Here is a 17,008-nt window from a genome sequence, read left to right as displayed (position 1 = left end):
ACCCCAAAATTATTATTTTTAGGAAATTAGACCCCCCCAAAGATATTTATTTAATGATATATCAGAGATTTGAAAAACTGCAATGTAAGGGTATGTTCACACGCAGTGGTTTCAGACGTAATTCGGGCCGTTTACGCCTCGAATTACGCCTGAAAAAACTGAAACATTACGCCTCCAAACATCTGCCCATTGATTGCAATGGGATTTACGGTGTTCTGTTCCCAAGAGGCTTAATTTTACACGTCACTGTCAAAATATGGCGCGTAAAAAGACGCCTGCGAAAAAGAAGTGCAGGACACTTCTTGGGACATTTTTGTGGCAGTTTTTCATGGACTCCATTAAAAAACAGCTCCAATAACGGCCGTAAAATACACTGCAAAACAAGTCCAAAAATCAGGAGCTGTTTTCGCTTGAAAACAGCTCCGTATTTTCAGACGTATTCTGCTAAGAATGTGAACATACCCTAAAAGGTCTTCAGCATGTGGATGAAATTTGTAAAATCTCATCTACTTGCCCTTTTACGGTCATCCACTGCAGACTTTACCAGCGCAAATCAGAGTGTAAAATCTGCAGCGAATCTGCCACATGTAAAAATCACCCTAAGGCCTTATGCACACGAACGTGTTATACGTCCGTGCTATGCGTGTGATTTTCACGGGCGTCGCACAGACCTATGTTAATGAATGAGGCCGTTCAGACTGTCAGTGAATTTGTGCGCTGCATAAAACTCACGACATGTCCTATATTTGCCCGTGTTTCACGCAGCACGCACCCATTGAAGTCAATGGGTGCGTGCAAATCGCGCACGGCACACGGAAGCACTTCCGGGTGCCGCGCGCTACAGTAGTAAAATAAATGAATGAAAACAAAAAAGCACCAGAGTGTCATAATGATGCCGGCTGCGCGAAAATCATGCAGCCGCACACCATATGCGGATGCCACACGGACCTTTGGCGCGCGCAAAACGCAGTGTTTTTTGCGGACGCAAAACTGACATGTCCGTGTGAATAAGGCCTAAGGCTGGGGCTAGATGGTAATTTGGCCGCAACATAGGTTGCACGGCCAAATATCGCCATGTCCCATAGCTTACACCGCAAGTAATAAAGGTCAATGTGGTCGCGTTGCGACCTACAAGTAACCGCGACTTAAGTTTGGATTTCTTACAACTGTCATGTCGCAGCAAATTGCTTGTCACGACACAACCACATTGACTTATTACTTGCAATGCAGGCTACAGGACATGTCGTAGCCAAAGTCACCATGTAGCCCAAGACTGGAACCCTACAATACACCAAAATATTTGATAGGAGGTGGATAGAAATAATAGAATTTTTTTTTTGGGTCCTACAAATAAAGACTGTTTAGATATAATCATGATATATCTATCTAAACACATTTTATTTTTTTGGGTGTCACACAATTGAAGATTACGGTTATCTATAATATCGATCTCTCTCATATATATTGATATATAGCGTAGTTATAGGCTGTGGCTTCACGGCGACTTTTGCCATGACCGTGATTTCTGGCCGTGCAACCTGTGTCCCGTAGACTACCTGAAATAGTTATATTCCTTACCCTACTCTTCCTTCCTGTAATCGCTTTTTAAAATCTTTAAAAAAAAATGTGAAAATTCTCAGCTTCTTCTGACTGCCTGGTCTAAGTTTACGCTGTCTAAAGGCCCTATTACACGAGACAATGATCAGGCAAACAAGTGTTCATACAAACGATCAGGGCAACGATCAGCCGATGAATGAGCAAACGCACTTTCATTGGCTGATCTGCTCTTTAATACGGAATTAAAAATAATAGTTTATGGCAGCACATCTCCCTGTGCAATCAGTAAGATGTGCTGCAGACATCATGGGAACGTATGGGGACGAGCAATCGTAGTAACTAGCGCTCGTCCCTCTACATATCCAATCATTGCTCCGTGTGATAGGAGCAAACGAGCTGTCTCGTTGATCGGTGCTAGTTTACACGGCCCATGTCGGTCCGTGTAACAGTACATTTAGGCTGCACGCACACAACAGTTTGTTTACAGGTCGCAAAATACAATCAGTTGTCCTTTTTGTGGTCCGTGTCTCATCAGCATCCATTTCGAATGTCCGCAAACACGGTCCGCATTGCAATGCTGGTGTCATTTGTGGCAGATGAAGGTTTCGGATTTACACCCCCCACCCCATTCCCTCGGCGGTTTTTGAATGACCGGAGGCACATCTTTAAACTACCGCCTCACCTACACGAGACCTTATGTTGAGTGTGCTTTTGGGAGTCTCTGCAGCAAGTGGCGGGTATTCCATACCTCCCTTTAGAGTATTTCAGATAATGTAAAGGTGGTTATTGAAGCCAGTATGATCCTCCACAACTATCTTCGGATTCATGATACTGCAATGGATGTTGATCTGGAACAGCACGTAATGCAATCAGCCATTCCTCATGATTAGACCCACCATTAGAGACCTGTAGCATCAGGAATGTCCATCTAGGAACGCTACTTCGACTAAATTAGGTCACCTGCGGGAGCGTTTCCATGGCAGTTCGATGCTATCCACGGTGGCAGACAATTTGGTTCAGGACTGTTTTTAGTTTCTTTAGTTAGTTTAGTGCAGGGACTCGCAAGGGAATGAGAACTCTTGACGTAGGCTTTTAATATTTTATTTTTTTTAGGTTTTATTTTTTTTAAACTTTTACTGTGGGCAGAAATCTGTAATCTCTCATTATACATTTTTAAGACAATCATAATAAAGTGTTAAAGAAAAAAAAGTGACAAAAAAAAAAAAGTTTGCAAAGTTGCTAAAAATTGAACAAAAAAAAAAGTGTGTGTTCTCTTTGTTTTTCAGGCATAAGCCACACACATATATATATTCGTGTGGCTTATGCACACACACACGAGGACCTAACTGGCTTTAAACATACAGCACATGTACACTCACATCAAACACACTTCAGCATGTGGATGAAATTTGTAAAATCTCATCTACTTGCCCTTTTACTGTAATGTTAAATTTACCCCTCATTCTCAACACAACAATCAAGATGATGGGAAATAAAACAAACATAATAAACTGTTATTAAAAGATTTATGTAACGCCAAACTAAACAAGAATAAAATGGAAAAAAAACAAAAAAATAACGATACAAATCAAAGAGCTCCTGAGTGGGACTGGTGGTGCACCGCTATTTCCCTCCCCACGTCCTACCCAGTCTTCGGTACTGATGAAAGTAGGACCCAGGGTAAGCTGCCCTGGAAAAGGATGGGGTTGGTACATGAGTAAGTGCACGTAAAAGACCTGTCCTGGGAAAAAAGAGGAATGGGGCTCTCAGACTGCCTAAATACAGATGCCCGCTTGGGTGGAGGTGAATGACCCTGATGGAGCTGGCCCCCCTGCCCTGTAGTGAAAAAACGCCACTGCTTGCTATAGCTCCTGTGGATCACTGTCGGAGGCAAAGACTTCAACAACACCCGACAGAGCAGACACACCGGAATGGGCAGGGAGGTACACCTCTGCAGAAGTGCCCGAGGAGGTGGAGACTTCTTCCATATTGCTAGGCAAGGAAATAGGATTGGCTGGAGATCTAGTTTCCGCAGGCCTAGAGTCCAGTTGAGTCTCATCAGAGTATTCCCCTGGCTCCTCCAGATTGTCCTGTGATGTTGGTGTGAAGAGGAAAAAAAAATTAATAATTCAGCTTTAAAACGGTCTTGAATACATACTGTATGATCTTCAATTAATTTCAGTATATATTAAAATATGCTATGTACCATGGGTGTTCATTGCATCTAGCATAGCCCCATCAAGTCAGTAGGCACTCAAAAAAATAGTATTCAACAAGTTAAAAATGACCATATGGAAAGACAATATGCCATGTACCATTGTTGTATGTGGCACCTATTATAGCCCCATTACAGCAGTAGGCCCTAAAAAAACAAACAACTGTACTGGACAGGTTAAAAATGCCTGTATGGAAATATGCTATGTACCATAGTGCAACAAATACTGAACACTAAATACAAAACTAAGCAATACACAAACTTACTGGCCTACATCCATGACATCACGGAGAAACCGCAGCTTCTGCGTGTAAACACACGGTGGCTTGGTGAAGCGTCTGTCGCTGCTTTTTCCCTTCTCTGAGAGTTCTTGGTCACAATATGAGTTAAATCGTGTCTTGACAGTCTTAGAAATAAATACACAAAAAAATAAAATAAAAATAAAAAAGGGGGGCAATTACTTAAATATCAATTTAGTGACATCAATGGCGAAACTTACCAAGCTTGTTCTACTGCGCAGTGAATCCGTGTAACCTACTCCTGCGGGAGCAGTTCTTTTGTGACCTCCTCCCATGAGCGATCCTTATGGATCAAGTCCTGATATTCGTCCCGCCGCTTGTCTCAAACGATGGGACGATTCTCTACCAGTGTGAGGAGGTGCTCCACATCCATTGGCCGTGACATGAATTTGCTCCTGGATGAGGTCACTGCAGTTTCTAGGAGGCACTTCTGTGTAGTGTATAGACCTCTGAAATTTGCTGAATGGGGAATTCATCGACGACTAGCAACTCATTCGCAAATCACGGATGGTTTTCATGTGCCATTCACGGTTTTCATGTCGCCATAGACTTGAATGGGCAAAACCTGCTCTGGGTTTTGCGGCCCTTTCCAACAACCCCCACACGGAGCCATGAAAAACGCGGTAGTGTGCATAGAAATAAATGGGTCAGTGTGCTATCCAGAAAAAAAAAAAAACTGAACACACACGAACACACACACACAGACAGACAGACAGACTAAAACAATGGTCGTGTGCATGTAGCCTAAATGTTAAACAGTAATAGTTCAATCTGACGCACAATGTTTGGGAATCCACCAGGTTATCAAAATTCAAAGAAAATAAAATTTTAAATTATGCATCGGAGTACAATATAATCTGTATGTTTCATATGTCCTACAGATAATAAAACTGTCCGAATCACCAGTAGACAAGGGTCTGGGTGTACTTCCAGCAACAAAACTGTTGAGACAAGGAGTACCTCTGTTATAAGGAAAAGTTGAGATAGCTCTAAGGTGGGGACATTGTAACTTTTTACAAATATTTAAATGGCCCACACTAAAAATATGGTAATTCGGGTGGTGGGGGTAATAATCTCTAATTAAAGAGATCCAGCGGGTGTATGGATACTTATTTACAGGTAACGCTTCTTGGGGAAGAAGAATTCAAATTACCTCTTATCAACTAAAAAAAACAGAGACCCCTCCAGCAGAAAGAGAGACTCCATCTCTGTAAAGATGGTTTCTCTTTTGCTGTGGGAGGAGTCTCTGGTTTGGCCGATATGAGCTAATCTTCAAAAATAACGGTAAAAAGTTATTTCTAGAGATCTCCCCATTGATTGAAGAAAATATAGCACAGCAATTAGAGCAGTCTGTCAGGTCAGGGGACATGTCCTTTCTGCTGCAGCTCCTATCCCTCCCGGTCATAGCTTGTATAGTCAGATCCTTCTGTTGCCCTGCTTCCTCTCTAGAAGAAGCTTTACAAATGCTTCCATTACATGTCTTTTTAGAGGGTGAGCCCAGCCCTATATTACTCAAGGAGAGGAAGAGCCTGCAGCTCACACCCAGTAAGAGGATGAGCAGGAGAGAGGAGAGTTCAACTCCTGTGTGTTTCTTACTTAAATATGCAGTTCCACTGCAGTTTTTTTTTTTTTTTTTCACAGCATACACCAAAAATCATAAAATTGTGTTATAAATTTGTTGTATAGGTTGCTACGGTTCTGGCGATACCAAATATATGTATATTTTATGTTTTGGAACTTCTAATTGTACAAAGTTTATTAATTGTAAAAAATGTGTACTTATGTGCACATATTTTTTTTTTTTTATTTTTTTTACCCCATAGGGGAATGTTTCATTTTGGTGTTTTTGTTTTATTTTTCTACGCCAGTAGATTAGCCAGTCTACGGATAGGGCATAACTAAGCATGTCTTAAAAATAGGAAATACAGTCAGACAGCCCTGGGGTCCTTCAACAGACCCTGGGTAGTCTGGCCATAAAAGGTCTTGTCACTCGATTGCATCACAGGGATTCCCTGTTATGCGATCAAAGGTAGGGGTCCCCTACTTCTCATTTTCGTTTGAATGTGGCATTCAAGGGGTTAACGGCAAAGATGTTTCTCTCATCTCCGCCGCTCGAGCAGGGCTGCAGATACGTATTACAGCCATTGCGCCCGCGCGATGAGCATTATGTCTACGCAACGCCCAGCTGCTTATGCAGAGGTTGTGCCATGATTAAAAAAGGTATCTATTTTAATAGTAAAATGTCAAATTCTCAACATAAAAAACCCAGCCCAAAAAAATAATTAAAAAAAATAAAAATTCAAGTATTACCTGTATATTCGGAAACTTTGGCAGCAACTTTTTCAGCAAATCCAATTCTAGTATTTAAACCAGTTCCAACTGCCGTGCCACCAGCTGCCAATTCATAGACTCTTGGTAGGGCAGCTTCAATTCTAGCAATCCCGTATTTTATCTGTTGAACATAGGCACTAAACTCCTGAAAAACAAAGAATGTACATATATTGTAGGGCCTACCATAACATATACAATTAATATCCTTTGCAACTTTTTCTACCTACTCATCAACTATCCCAAGATTAGTGCTCCATCTTTGTACCACTCAAAAAGGGGATAAGCATGTTGGTACAGAAAGATGCAAACAGTAAAAAACAACAATCAAAAAAAAACACAAACTTACAGGTCATCATGTATACAAAATCAAAATATTTATCTTCTTGCAGGCCAAGCCTATTTAGCATGTAAATAGTTAATTTGAAAAAAAGAAAAGAAACTGTCCAGGTTATTTTTTTTTTTTAATTAAGAATGTGTGAAGCCAAACCAAGATTAGGATTACCAATACACATTTTTCTAATCTTCGGCAGATACCGTCCATATAAAACTATAAGCAGCTTATTGAATGTTTCCACACGAAAATAAAAAGAAAAAAACCACCAGAAAATGTATGATATAGGGGTTACATTTTAAATGGACTCTCTATAGACATAAAAACAGATAATTAGAATTACCGCTCTGACAGGCTGTGTTAGCAGAAAACCATCCAGTCTCCTCAGATAACCGTTGTTCCGATCAGGGTAATACATTGCTCTATATGGCTCCAATGGAACTTTTAGTTCCACACAATCTTCACTCCCAAAGAAATGTAATAAGACCTTATAGGAGATCAAGGGTATATAGAGCAGCACTGCTGGAACGTGGTTTCAAATTGGAATGGCTTTAAATATGCAAACAAGGTTAAAATATAAAACAAAGCATATCAAAAATGTAGAAGCATGCTGCACGCCAAGTAACCAGGGCGACCCAGGGTTTTGCCTTTCCGGCTTCTTTCAGGGCATATGTGACATGCCAAGTTCACTCCTATTAAACTAGCTGCTCCACGGGATACAAATGTAAAAATATTTGGAAAAACACCTATTAGGCTATGTTCACACAGAGTTTTTTGAATTTTAAGGCAGATTTTGATCTGCCTGCAAGCCGTTTGCCACGTTTTTCGCTCACGCCCATTGAGCGCCACGGGCAAAAATGCCACGAAACACGCTTTCTCTGCCTCCCATTGTTGATATCAATGGGAGGTCAGAGACGTAAAACGTCCGAAGATAGGGCATATCACTTTTTTCCCGCGAGGGATTTTTTCTGCTCGCAAGAAAAAACAGCCTCCGGCTCCCATTGAAAGCAATTGGAGGCATTTTCGGACTCTTTTGGCGCGTTTTCCGCGTCAAAAAAACATGTAAAAAAAACTCAGTGTGAACTGGGCCTTAGAAGTCAATCGCAAGTGTGTACGACTGTTTTCAAAACACCATTTCCAGTTACTTGTTCACTCCATAATCCTGAGTTTATCACCCTCTATAACGTATGCGATGTTTAAAAAAAATTATAAAAAGATCATAATGGCTTATACAGTAGAATATTGATCTCAATAAAAATAAATTCTTCCCCATCATTCCACTTAAAAAATAAATAAAATAAAAATAAAAGTATAAATGCAAGGATATAAAATAAACACAAAAACAACTAGTCCTTCTCAATGAATTAGAATATCAAAGAGTTAATTTACATCAGTATTTTGATTTTAAAAAGTGAAACTCATATTATATAGATTCATTACACACAGAGTGCTCAATTTCCAGCATTTTTTTTTTAATGTTAATTATGGCTGACAGTTAATGAAAACCCAAAATTTTGTGTCTCAGAAAATTAGACTTTTATATAAGCCCAATTTCAAAAATTATTTTTAATACAGAAATGTTGGCCTACTGAAAAGTATGTACAGTATATGTCCTCAATACTTGGTCGGGGCTTCTTTTGCATGAATTACTTCATCAATGCGGCGTTGCACGGAGGCGATCAGCCCGTGGCACTGCTGAGGTGTTATGGAAGCCCAGGTTGCTTTGAGCCATCAGCTCATCTGCATTGTTTGGTCTGGTGTCCCTCATCTTCCTCTTGACAATACCCCATATATTCTCTATGAGGTTTAGGTCAGGCGAGTTTGCTGGCCAATCAAGCACCGTGATACTGTGGTCAATAAACCAGGTATTGGTACTTTTGGCAGTGTGGGCAGGTGCCAAGTCCTGCCGGAAAATGAAATCAGCATCTCCATAAAGCTTGTCAGCAGAGGGAAGCATGAATTGCTCTAAAATGTCCTGGTAGACGGTTGTGTTGACTCTGGACTTGATATAACACAGTAGGCCAACACTGTTGCTCAGTGGTCCAAAGTCCTGTTTTCAGATGACAGTAAATTTTTAATTTCATTTGGAAATCAAGGTCCCAGAGTCTGGAGGAAGAGCGGAGAGACATCAATCCAAGTTGCTTGCGTTCCAGTGGGAAGTTTCCACAGTCCGTGATGGTTTGGGGAGCCATGTCATCTGCTGGTGTTGGTCCACTGTGTTATAGCAAGTCCAGAGTCAGCGCAGCCGTCTACCAGGAAATTTTCCAGCTCTACATGCTTCCCTCTGCGGACAAGCTTTATGGAGACACTTGCCCACATAGCCAAAACTACCAATACCTGGTTTAATAACCAAAGTATCACTGTGCTTGATTGGCCAGCAAACTCACCAGTGTGAAACTGTGCAAAGAGAATGGTCTCCAACGAGGCCACCATGGTTCCAAAAACACTCTTGCAGAGGCAGAGTGAAGTCGGAGCAGCTGTCCGTAACAAGCAAATCCCATCCTGAAGGACCGGTAGTCTTATTTCTTCCAGAACGACTATCACAGACAAAGTGTCAAAGGCCACACCAAGGAATATGATTTGCTGGGAAAGGAATAAGGCAAGATTTGGCTGAAAATCAAACCAGATCATTCTGGACGCCCTGCGTCTGTTTTCGGAATGCAGTCTGTTTGTCCTTTCTGGAGGGGGAATTTATCAAAATGTCATCCAGGTATGGGGTCACAGACACTCCCCTGGTCCAGAAGAGTACCATCACGACCAATAGATACTTCGTAAAGGCTTTCGGAGATGTGGCCAAGCCGAAGGAAGGCGACACAAATTGGTAATGATGGGACAGCACTGCAAAGCACAGGAAGCACTGGCGAATCTGGCAAATCAGAACATGCACATATGTGTCCTTGATGTCCACTGTTGAGAGAAAGTCTCCATTTGGAAGCGATGACAGGTCGAAGGGATTCCATATGACAGAACCCGACATATGTAGTGAAACTCTTAAACTCCTGGATGGGCCAAAAAAAAAAAAAAAAAAAGAAGAAGAAGAAGGTGGCCACAGGGGTACAGCGGATTTAAAAAAAACAACACAGCTCGGGAGTAAGGCTTGTAACTATTTTGTATTCAGAGGATACTACTTCATGAACATAGGCGTCCGAAATGTGTGAGAGCCAGACGTCCTTGAAATGGAGAAGCCTGCCCCCCACTCGAACTGAATCGAGCAGGGGTGCACATTTAGGCGGAAGTAGGCTTAACAGCTCCGGTCTTTGCGGATTGAGGTTGGGGGGGGGGGGGGTCGCCAGGAGGTGCAAGCCTTAAGGGTTTTGTCTTCTGATCAAGGTTAGACTGTGGTCTGGAGGACAGTGTTGGAGAAACCACGAAAAGGACAAGAAATGAGTACCCACCTTTATGACAGGAGTGGCCCACTTAACCCTGTTTTGAGGTAGGTGGATGCTATTGCCACCAGTAGCCTCTGAGTTTTTTTTCCAATCTAGTTCCAAAGTGACAGGATCCAGAAAAGGGGAACAGCCAGGGATTGCTTGGAAGCCTTATCAGCAGACCAAGTTTTAATTCAAGCTGTCCTGCAGATCGCAATGGAAGAGGCCAGGGCCCAAGATACCAGACATCTGTATAATTAGTGTCACGCTGGTCACATAACTTAGGTCACGCCTTGCCTACACTGAACAGGAGTTCTAATCAAATTTAACAAGTTAAAGTGGGTATTGATGAGGTAAAAAATTAAGAAAACAAAACTAAATTGAAAACTATAAATAAAATAAAAAAAATGAATCATTAAAAATATAAAATAAAAATTATATTGAGGATGCAGCTTACTAATTTTTGCATCTACATGACACATGGGCATCAGGTAGTATCTATAGAATACTATAGGGAAACTTTTTGCACGATATAAAAGATGGGAGTATAAATTGGGAGCTCAAACAAAACTTAAAACTAGATTACCAGCATAGCTCTATATGTTAAAAAGGAGGGGGTAAGAAGATGAACTAAATAAATTAAAAAAAATAAAATAAAGCAATCTCTGTATAGTCCACTACACTATTGCTTCCGGCAAACCGACGGGTCCGGTGCACAACAGAGACAAATGGAAACCACGGGCACCAGATCTGTCACCATTGAAATCAATGTTGATGGAAACGGAAACCTCTGTTATCAGTTTGTCTCTGTTCAGGGTCCAGTTCTGACGGAAAGCTCAGACGGAACGTCAGAACGGGACCCCAATGCAGAGGTGAACAGAGCCTAACTGCTTATATGCAATTTGTAATCTACAATCCATAGATGCAAACTGCTAACTGAACATATATACATAGATAATTATTTTTTTTATATAATTGCATTTATAAATTGAGGAAAGCTTGGTAAGAAACATTTTTTAGATCAATATTGTATTGTATGAACAATTATGACCAATATAATCTTTTTTAAATGTGACATACTTTGTGGGTGTTTTGGAAAAAATAAAAAAAAATTAAACATACGCACTTGCGATTGATTTGTAACAGGTGTTTTTCCAAATATTGTTTCATTTGTATCCTGTGGAGCAGCTAGTTAAATAGGAGTGAACTTGACACATTACGTATGCCCTGGAAGAAGCCGGAAAGGCAAAACCCTGAGTCGCCCTGATTGCTTGGCGTGCCGCATGCTACTTTTTTGATACGCTGGTTTTATATTTTAAACCTTGTGAGCATAATTAAAACCATTCCAATTTGAAACAACTATCCTGCAGTGCTGCTCTATATCAATCTCCTATAATGTCTTATTACATCTCTTTGAAATTGATCATGTGGAACTACAAGTCCCATTGGAATCACATAGAGCTATGCAGGTGGATGCCTACTTGTACAACTCGACAATACTGTTAGGGTATGTTCACACACACTAATTACGTCCGAAAAATGCGCCTCGATAGCGTTGACAAACATCTGCCCATTGAAAGCAATGGGCTGACGTTTGTCTGTTCACACGAGGCGTATATTTACGCGCCGCTGTCAAAAGACGGCGCGTAAATAGACGCCCGCGTCAAAGAAGTGACCTGTCACTTCTTGGGGCGTAATTGGAGCAGTTATTCATGGACTCCAATGAAAAGCAGCGTCAATTACGTCCGTAATCGACGCGGCGTTCAAGCGCCTGCACATGCCGTTACGGCTGAAATTACGGGGATGTTTTCTCCTGAAAACATCCCCGTAATTTCAGCCGTTATGGACACGGTCGTGTGAACATACCCTTATCTGAGGAGACTGGATGTTTTTGTGCTAACATAAGCTTTCAGAGCGGTAAAGTACACACTATAGTTGTTGCTTTATAGGTACTTTGAACTGCACCTGTCTGTACGTGCTTCAGCCGAAGGTGTGTGTGTGTATTTTTCTATATAAAAACAGATGTCATAAATCTGTCAGAAGTACACATGCATGTTTGTTTTTTGTATACTGTACTGTAAAACAGTTTTACTTTGGCAGATCTGTTGAGAAATTATAGTGGGTGAACTATGACTTGCAAGATTGATACATATGTATTCGTTATTAAATGCTTTAATTAAAACCCATCTCACTTGGTAGGCAAGTTCAACATTTATATATATTCAGGATTCTTAACAACTTCATTTTCAATACAACTTTGCAGTTTCTCTATACCTGTCCCAAAGTAAGCGGCACAGCATCCTGCGTGTGGGTACGGCCAATCTTAATAATACTTGCAAATTCTTTTGATTTTCTTTCTAAAGCATCATGAAGCTTTTTCAATCCAGGTAACAGAACTTCATTAACTTCTTTGGCAGCAGCAATATGCATCGCTGTGGGAAAAGTATCATTGGAGCTCTAAGAAAATAAATTAATAGAATATCAGAAAGGAAAGAATTGTGCCTCAAAATGTCAAAGAACCTAAAAACAAGCACCGATGCATGAAGCAACGTATCCTAAATTTTTGGCCCCTCTCACCCCTCCTATGTATGGAGTTCAATTGTTTCAATCATAATCAATTGTACATCAATAAATTAAAAGGTAGACCTAATGCTTAACCCCTTAACGACCGCCAATACGCCTTTTCACGGCGCTCTGACATAAGCCCGTCACTGGTGTTCTGTACCAGCTAAAGAGGGTGTTGGGCGGTCTAAAGACAGCCCGACACCTGTACTAACGGGCGTTATCGATTTCAACATCTATCTCGCCCGTTTAACCCCCTTAGGCTGGGTTCACACGAGCATGTTACGTCCGTAAAGGACGGAACGTATTTCGGCCGCAAGTCCCGGACCGAACACACTGCAGGGAGCCGGGCGCCTAGCAGCAGTTATGTACATTGCTAGGAGTCCCTGCCTTGCTGCAGGACAACTGTCCCGTACTGTAATCATGTTTTCAGTATGGGACAGTAGTTCCACGGAGAGGCAGGGTCTCCTAGCATCGTACATAACTATGATACTAGGAGCCCGGCTCCCTGCAGTGTGTTTGGTCCGCGACTTGCGGCCGAAATACGTTCCGTCCTTTACGGACGTAACATGCTCGTGTGAACCCAGCCTTAGATGCGGCGCTCAATAGCGACCGCCACATCCATGTGGTTTTGGAGGGAGGGTGCAATAATACACTGCAATACAGAATAATTGCAGTGTATTATAAAAGTGATCAGAAGATCGCATAGTGAAGTCCCCTAGTGGGACTAAAAATAAGTTATCAAAAAGTTTAATAAAAAGGTAATAAATAAAAACTCCAAATAAAAAATAAAAAAAAACCTACTATTTTTTCCCCCTTATAAAATACTTTAATATGAAAAAACAACAATTAAAAAAAAAATTACACATATTTGGTATCGCTGCGTCCATAACGACCCCACGTATAATGTGATTACGTTATTCAACCCGCACGGTGAACGCCGTAAAAAATAAAATATAAAACAATGCCAGAATTGCGGTTTTCTCTTCATCCTGCCTTCAAAAAAATTTGATAAAAAGTGATCAAAAAGTCACATGTACTCCAAAATGGTACCAATAAAAACTAGAAGCTGTCCCGCAAAAACAAGCCCTCATAAGCTGCATCGGCGTAAAAATAAAATAATTATGGCTCTTAAAACATGGCAAACACAAAAACAAATAATTTTGAAAAAAGTGATTTTACTGTGTGAAAGTAGTAAAACATACAAAATCTATATAAATTTGGTATCGCCACAATCATAATGACCCACTGAATAAAGTTATGTTATTTATACCACACCGTAAACGGCCTAAATCTAAGACGCAAAAAAGAGTGGAGAAATGTATGGGGTTTTTTCCATTACCCCCCAAAAACGTTAAGAGTTAATAAATATGTACCCCAAAATGGTGCTATTGAAAAATACAACTTGTCCCGCAAAAAACAATATACAACTATGTCGACGCAAAAATAATAAAAACAAAAAGTTATAGCTCTTGGAACGAGACGATGGAAAAAAACGCAAAAAAACAGCTCAATCATTAAGGTTTAAAAATAGGCTGGTCATTAAGGGATGAAAGACAAAATTATTTTATTTTAATAGCAATAACAATTTACAAGCACATACCTGGCTTTTGTTAACATGATCATTAGGGTGCACAGGATCTTTGCTTCCAAGATTTCCACCCATCATTTCAATGGCCCGGTTACTTATTACTTCATTTACATTCATGTTGGTCTGTGTTCCAGAGCCAGTTTGCCATACAGCCAGTGGAAAATGATCATCCAGTTTACCAGCAGCAACCTAAAGTGGGGAAAAATTACCAGGGATAGTCAATCTGCAGATGAACGAAGTAGAACCTCAGAAACAACATTTAAAAACTTCTTTAATTTAAATAGTTTTTTTTTTATTGTAAACTGTATAATGTCCAGTACTAATCTGATTACAGAATGTTCAATTCACTAAACCAATACTTGTCATACACTAGAGATATTATTCTCCTTCACTTCACAAGTACTAATTCTCTCACCAAACTCCTCTGTACACTCCACCTCTACACTGAATTGGCTTCCCCCAGTTGCCATCCAGATACGTGAGGGACACTGCTCCTGCCGGTCATTGCTTGGCCGCTCCCTGGCACAGCCCTTTTTTCAGATGCATTGCTATCTTAGTGATGCCATCACAGTCAACTAAAACGGCAGGTCATTTTTACACTACTAGCTGGTTGACTGGTTGTAATTCGCAAGCCTCTAGAACAAGTTCTTTGTAGTAACTCTCTACTTTGGCTGATAGAGTAAGTTTATCATGATGCATTATCTGGAGCTGAATTAAGAGGAATATCAGCCATCACAGTGTGTGCGTTTCTTAAAGCCAGTCACAAAAAGAAACCTTGTTTACTATAAAATCCAACCCCCAAAATATACAACTTTTTTGTAATAAGATTTAGATCACTAGATATTCCAAGAATAATGTTCGCATAGGGCCACCTGCTGATTCAATACAATAGCCTTTACTGCCTCCACGTATGTAAATGTGCCGAGGTGAACACACATGCTTAAAGTCATCAAAAATTGATGGATAGGCCATCAATATCTGATAGTTGGAAATCCAACTAATGGCACCCCAGCCGATCAGCTGATTGCTTCTCCTTTATTACGGTCACTGCTTGTACTGTGAATCACCAGACACACACACGTGTAGAAGCGCTTTACAGTATTATTGTCTTCTCCCATTCACTTGACTGAGAGAAGGCTGTAATACTGTGAACCCCTGCTACAAGTTTGTCGGCAATTCACAGTACGAGCATGTAAGGAATGAAGGGAGAGAAGCGCTTGCACGAGTGTCGTGGCCCCTTTTAAAAAGCTAAAATCGGCGGAGGGTAGTCGGACTGCCACCGATCAGATATTGATGGCCTATGCTGACAGGCAATAAAGCTTTGGTATACGGAGCATACCGAAGCATTATGAAAGAGATCAGTAGATCGCATTGTAAAGTCCAACAGTGAAAAAAAAAAAAGAAAGTTTAATAAAGTTTATCAGAAACAAGTAAAATATATTTTCTGATAGTTGTCAAGAATTTTTTTTTCCTTTTACACACACACACACACATATATATATATATATCACCGCAATTGTGAATGAGTATAGTCTAACGTAAGATACGCCAAAGCACATATGTATGTTATAGGTGATAAACCACGTAGATTATTAAGCAAACGATTAAACAGAAAAAGCTGTCAAGGACTATTGAGAAACTAACCGATAGTAGTGGGCAGATAGAAGTCTCTAATGATATCTACTATTTCAAATTATATAACCTTAACACCAATAGTGATATTGAATATCCATCCAGTGTTCTTATTTGACGATTTTTTAGAGTGTTTAAACCCTCAAGCCTTGGATGAGAGAAAGCAAGCGTAGCTAAAATCAAGAGATTACGATCCAAGAAGTGGAAGAGGCAATTAGATCACTGAAGAATGCAAAATCTCCTGGGCCGGACGACTATAGAGTTGAATATTATAAAGAATTCACTACAATATTGTCACCATACCTTACCAATCTCTTCAATCACTTGTGCAGGGGGGGGGGGTGGTCACTCCTTCAAATAAACGTTAGAAGCTAGAGTTGATACAATTCGGAAAGAAGGAAAGGATCCGCTCTGGAAAATTACCGCCCAATCAGTGTTAAACGGGGACCTTAAAGTTTGTGTTGGTTTTGGCGAGGAGACTTTCTACAGTAGTGGATAGTCTAATGGATTTAGATCAAGTATGCTTCATGGCTGGGAATCAAACTCAAGACGGTTTATTGACCTGGTTCAGCTAGCGGGTGTCTCAGGATGGGATGCCCCAGGTGTTTTCCAGTCTTTAGATGCTGAAAAGGCATTTGACGGGGTAAGCTGGGGCTTCCTGGAGGCAGCCATGCTTAAGTTTGGATTAACTGGCCCATTTCTTCAGGCTTTGCTGTCCCTCTATAATGGTCCTACTGCAGAGGTCTATAGTGCAGGAACTTTGTCTGGCTGTCTGGCTCATAGAACATATCTATTGACACCAGTCAGGGGTGCCCTCTTTCCCCTCTAGTTTTAGACTTAATATGAGAACCCTTTGCCCAGGTAATTAGATTATGCGGATCTGAGAACTTTCGCATTGTTCTATACGCAGAGGACAGTGATTTCATGTGTGGACCCTGTAAGGTCTTTGCAAAGTCTCGGAGAAATAAATCAATATATACAGTAGTGTTAATATATATATAGTAATAATAATAATAAATAATAATAGCAGCTCAACATCATTAACCTGATAAATCAATATTTTTGATAGAAGTGATGTTTCTACATAGCAAATAAAATGTACTTTAAAGTGTAGTAGAAAAA

General features: G+C 40.5%; 2 protein-coding genes across 3 annotated transcripts in view; both read right to left on the bottom strand.

The window, feature by feature from the left end:
- The window catches only part of FH (fumarate hydratase), an 87,048-nt gene that overhangs the window by 56,245 nt on the left and 13,795 nt on the right, over positions 1-17,008 (bottom strand). For both annotated transcript variants that reach the window (XM_075862606.1, XM_075862605.1), the window contains exons 4-6: positions 14,267-14,443; positions 12,376-12,558; positions 6,382-6,547 (exon numbers count right to left, since the gene is read on the bottom strand). In XM_075862606.1, coding sequence (XP_075718721.1) covers positions 6,382-6,547; positions 12,376-12,558; positions 14,267-14,443 — 526 coding nt within the window. The remainder of the gene's footprint in view (positions 1-6,381; positions 6,548-12,375; positions 12,559-14,266; positions 14,444-17,008) is intronic.
- On the bottom strand, positions 3,076-6,375 carry LOC142759896 (uncharacterized). Its single transcript, XM_075862607.1, has 3 exons — positions 4,272-6,375; positions 4,039-4,178; positions 3,076-3,647 (listed from the first exon to the last, which is right to left on the bottom strand). The coding sequence occupies exons 1-3, from the start codon at positions 4,344-4,346 to the stop codon at positions 3,200-3,202; spliced, it is 663 nt and encodes a 220-aa protein (XP_075718722.1). The 5' UTR covers positions 4,347-6,375; the 3' UTR covers positions 3,076-3,199.

This window comes from Rhinoderma darwinii, chromosome 4, assembly GCF_050947455.1.
Source record: "Rhinoderma darwinii isolate aRhiDar2 chromosome 4, aRhiDar2.hap1, whole genome shotgun sequence".
In the NCBI taxonomy this organism is placed as follows: domain Eukaryota; kingdom Metazoa; phylum Chordata; class Amphibia; order Anura; family Rhinodermatidae; genus Rhinoderma; species Rhinoderma darwinii.
This window is presented reverse-complemented; position numbering and strand designations above follow the sequence as displayed.

What these genes read in the sequence shown, in the direction of transcription:
- LOC142759896 (XM_075862607.1), bottom strand. Translation starts at nt 4,346, where the DNA reads ATGGGAGGAGGTCACAAAAGAACTGCTCCCGCAGGAGTAGGTTACACG. An exon ending in TGCGCAGTAGAACAAGCTTG is followed by an intron (nt 4,179 to 4,271) that starts GTAAGTTTCGCC and finishes TTTATTTCTAAG; the next exon opens with ACTGTCAAGACACGATTTAA. An exon ending in GATGTCATGGATGTAGGCCA is followed by an intron (nt 3,648 to 4,038) that starts GTAAGTTTGTGT and finishes CCAACATCACAG; the next exon opens with GACAATCTGGAGGAGCCAGG.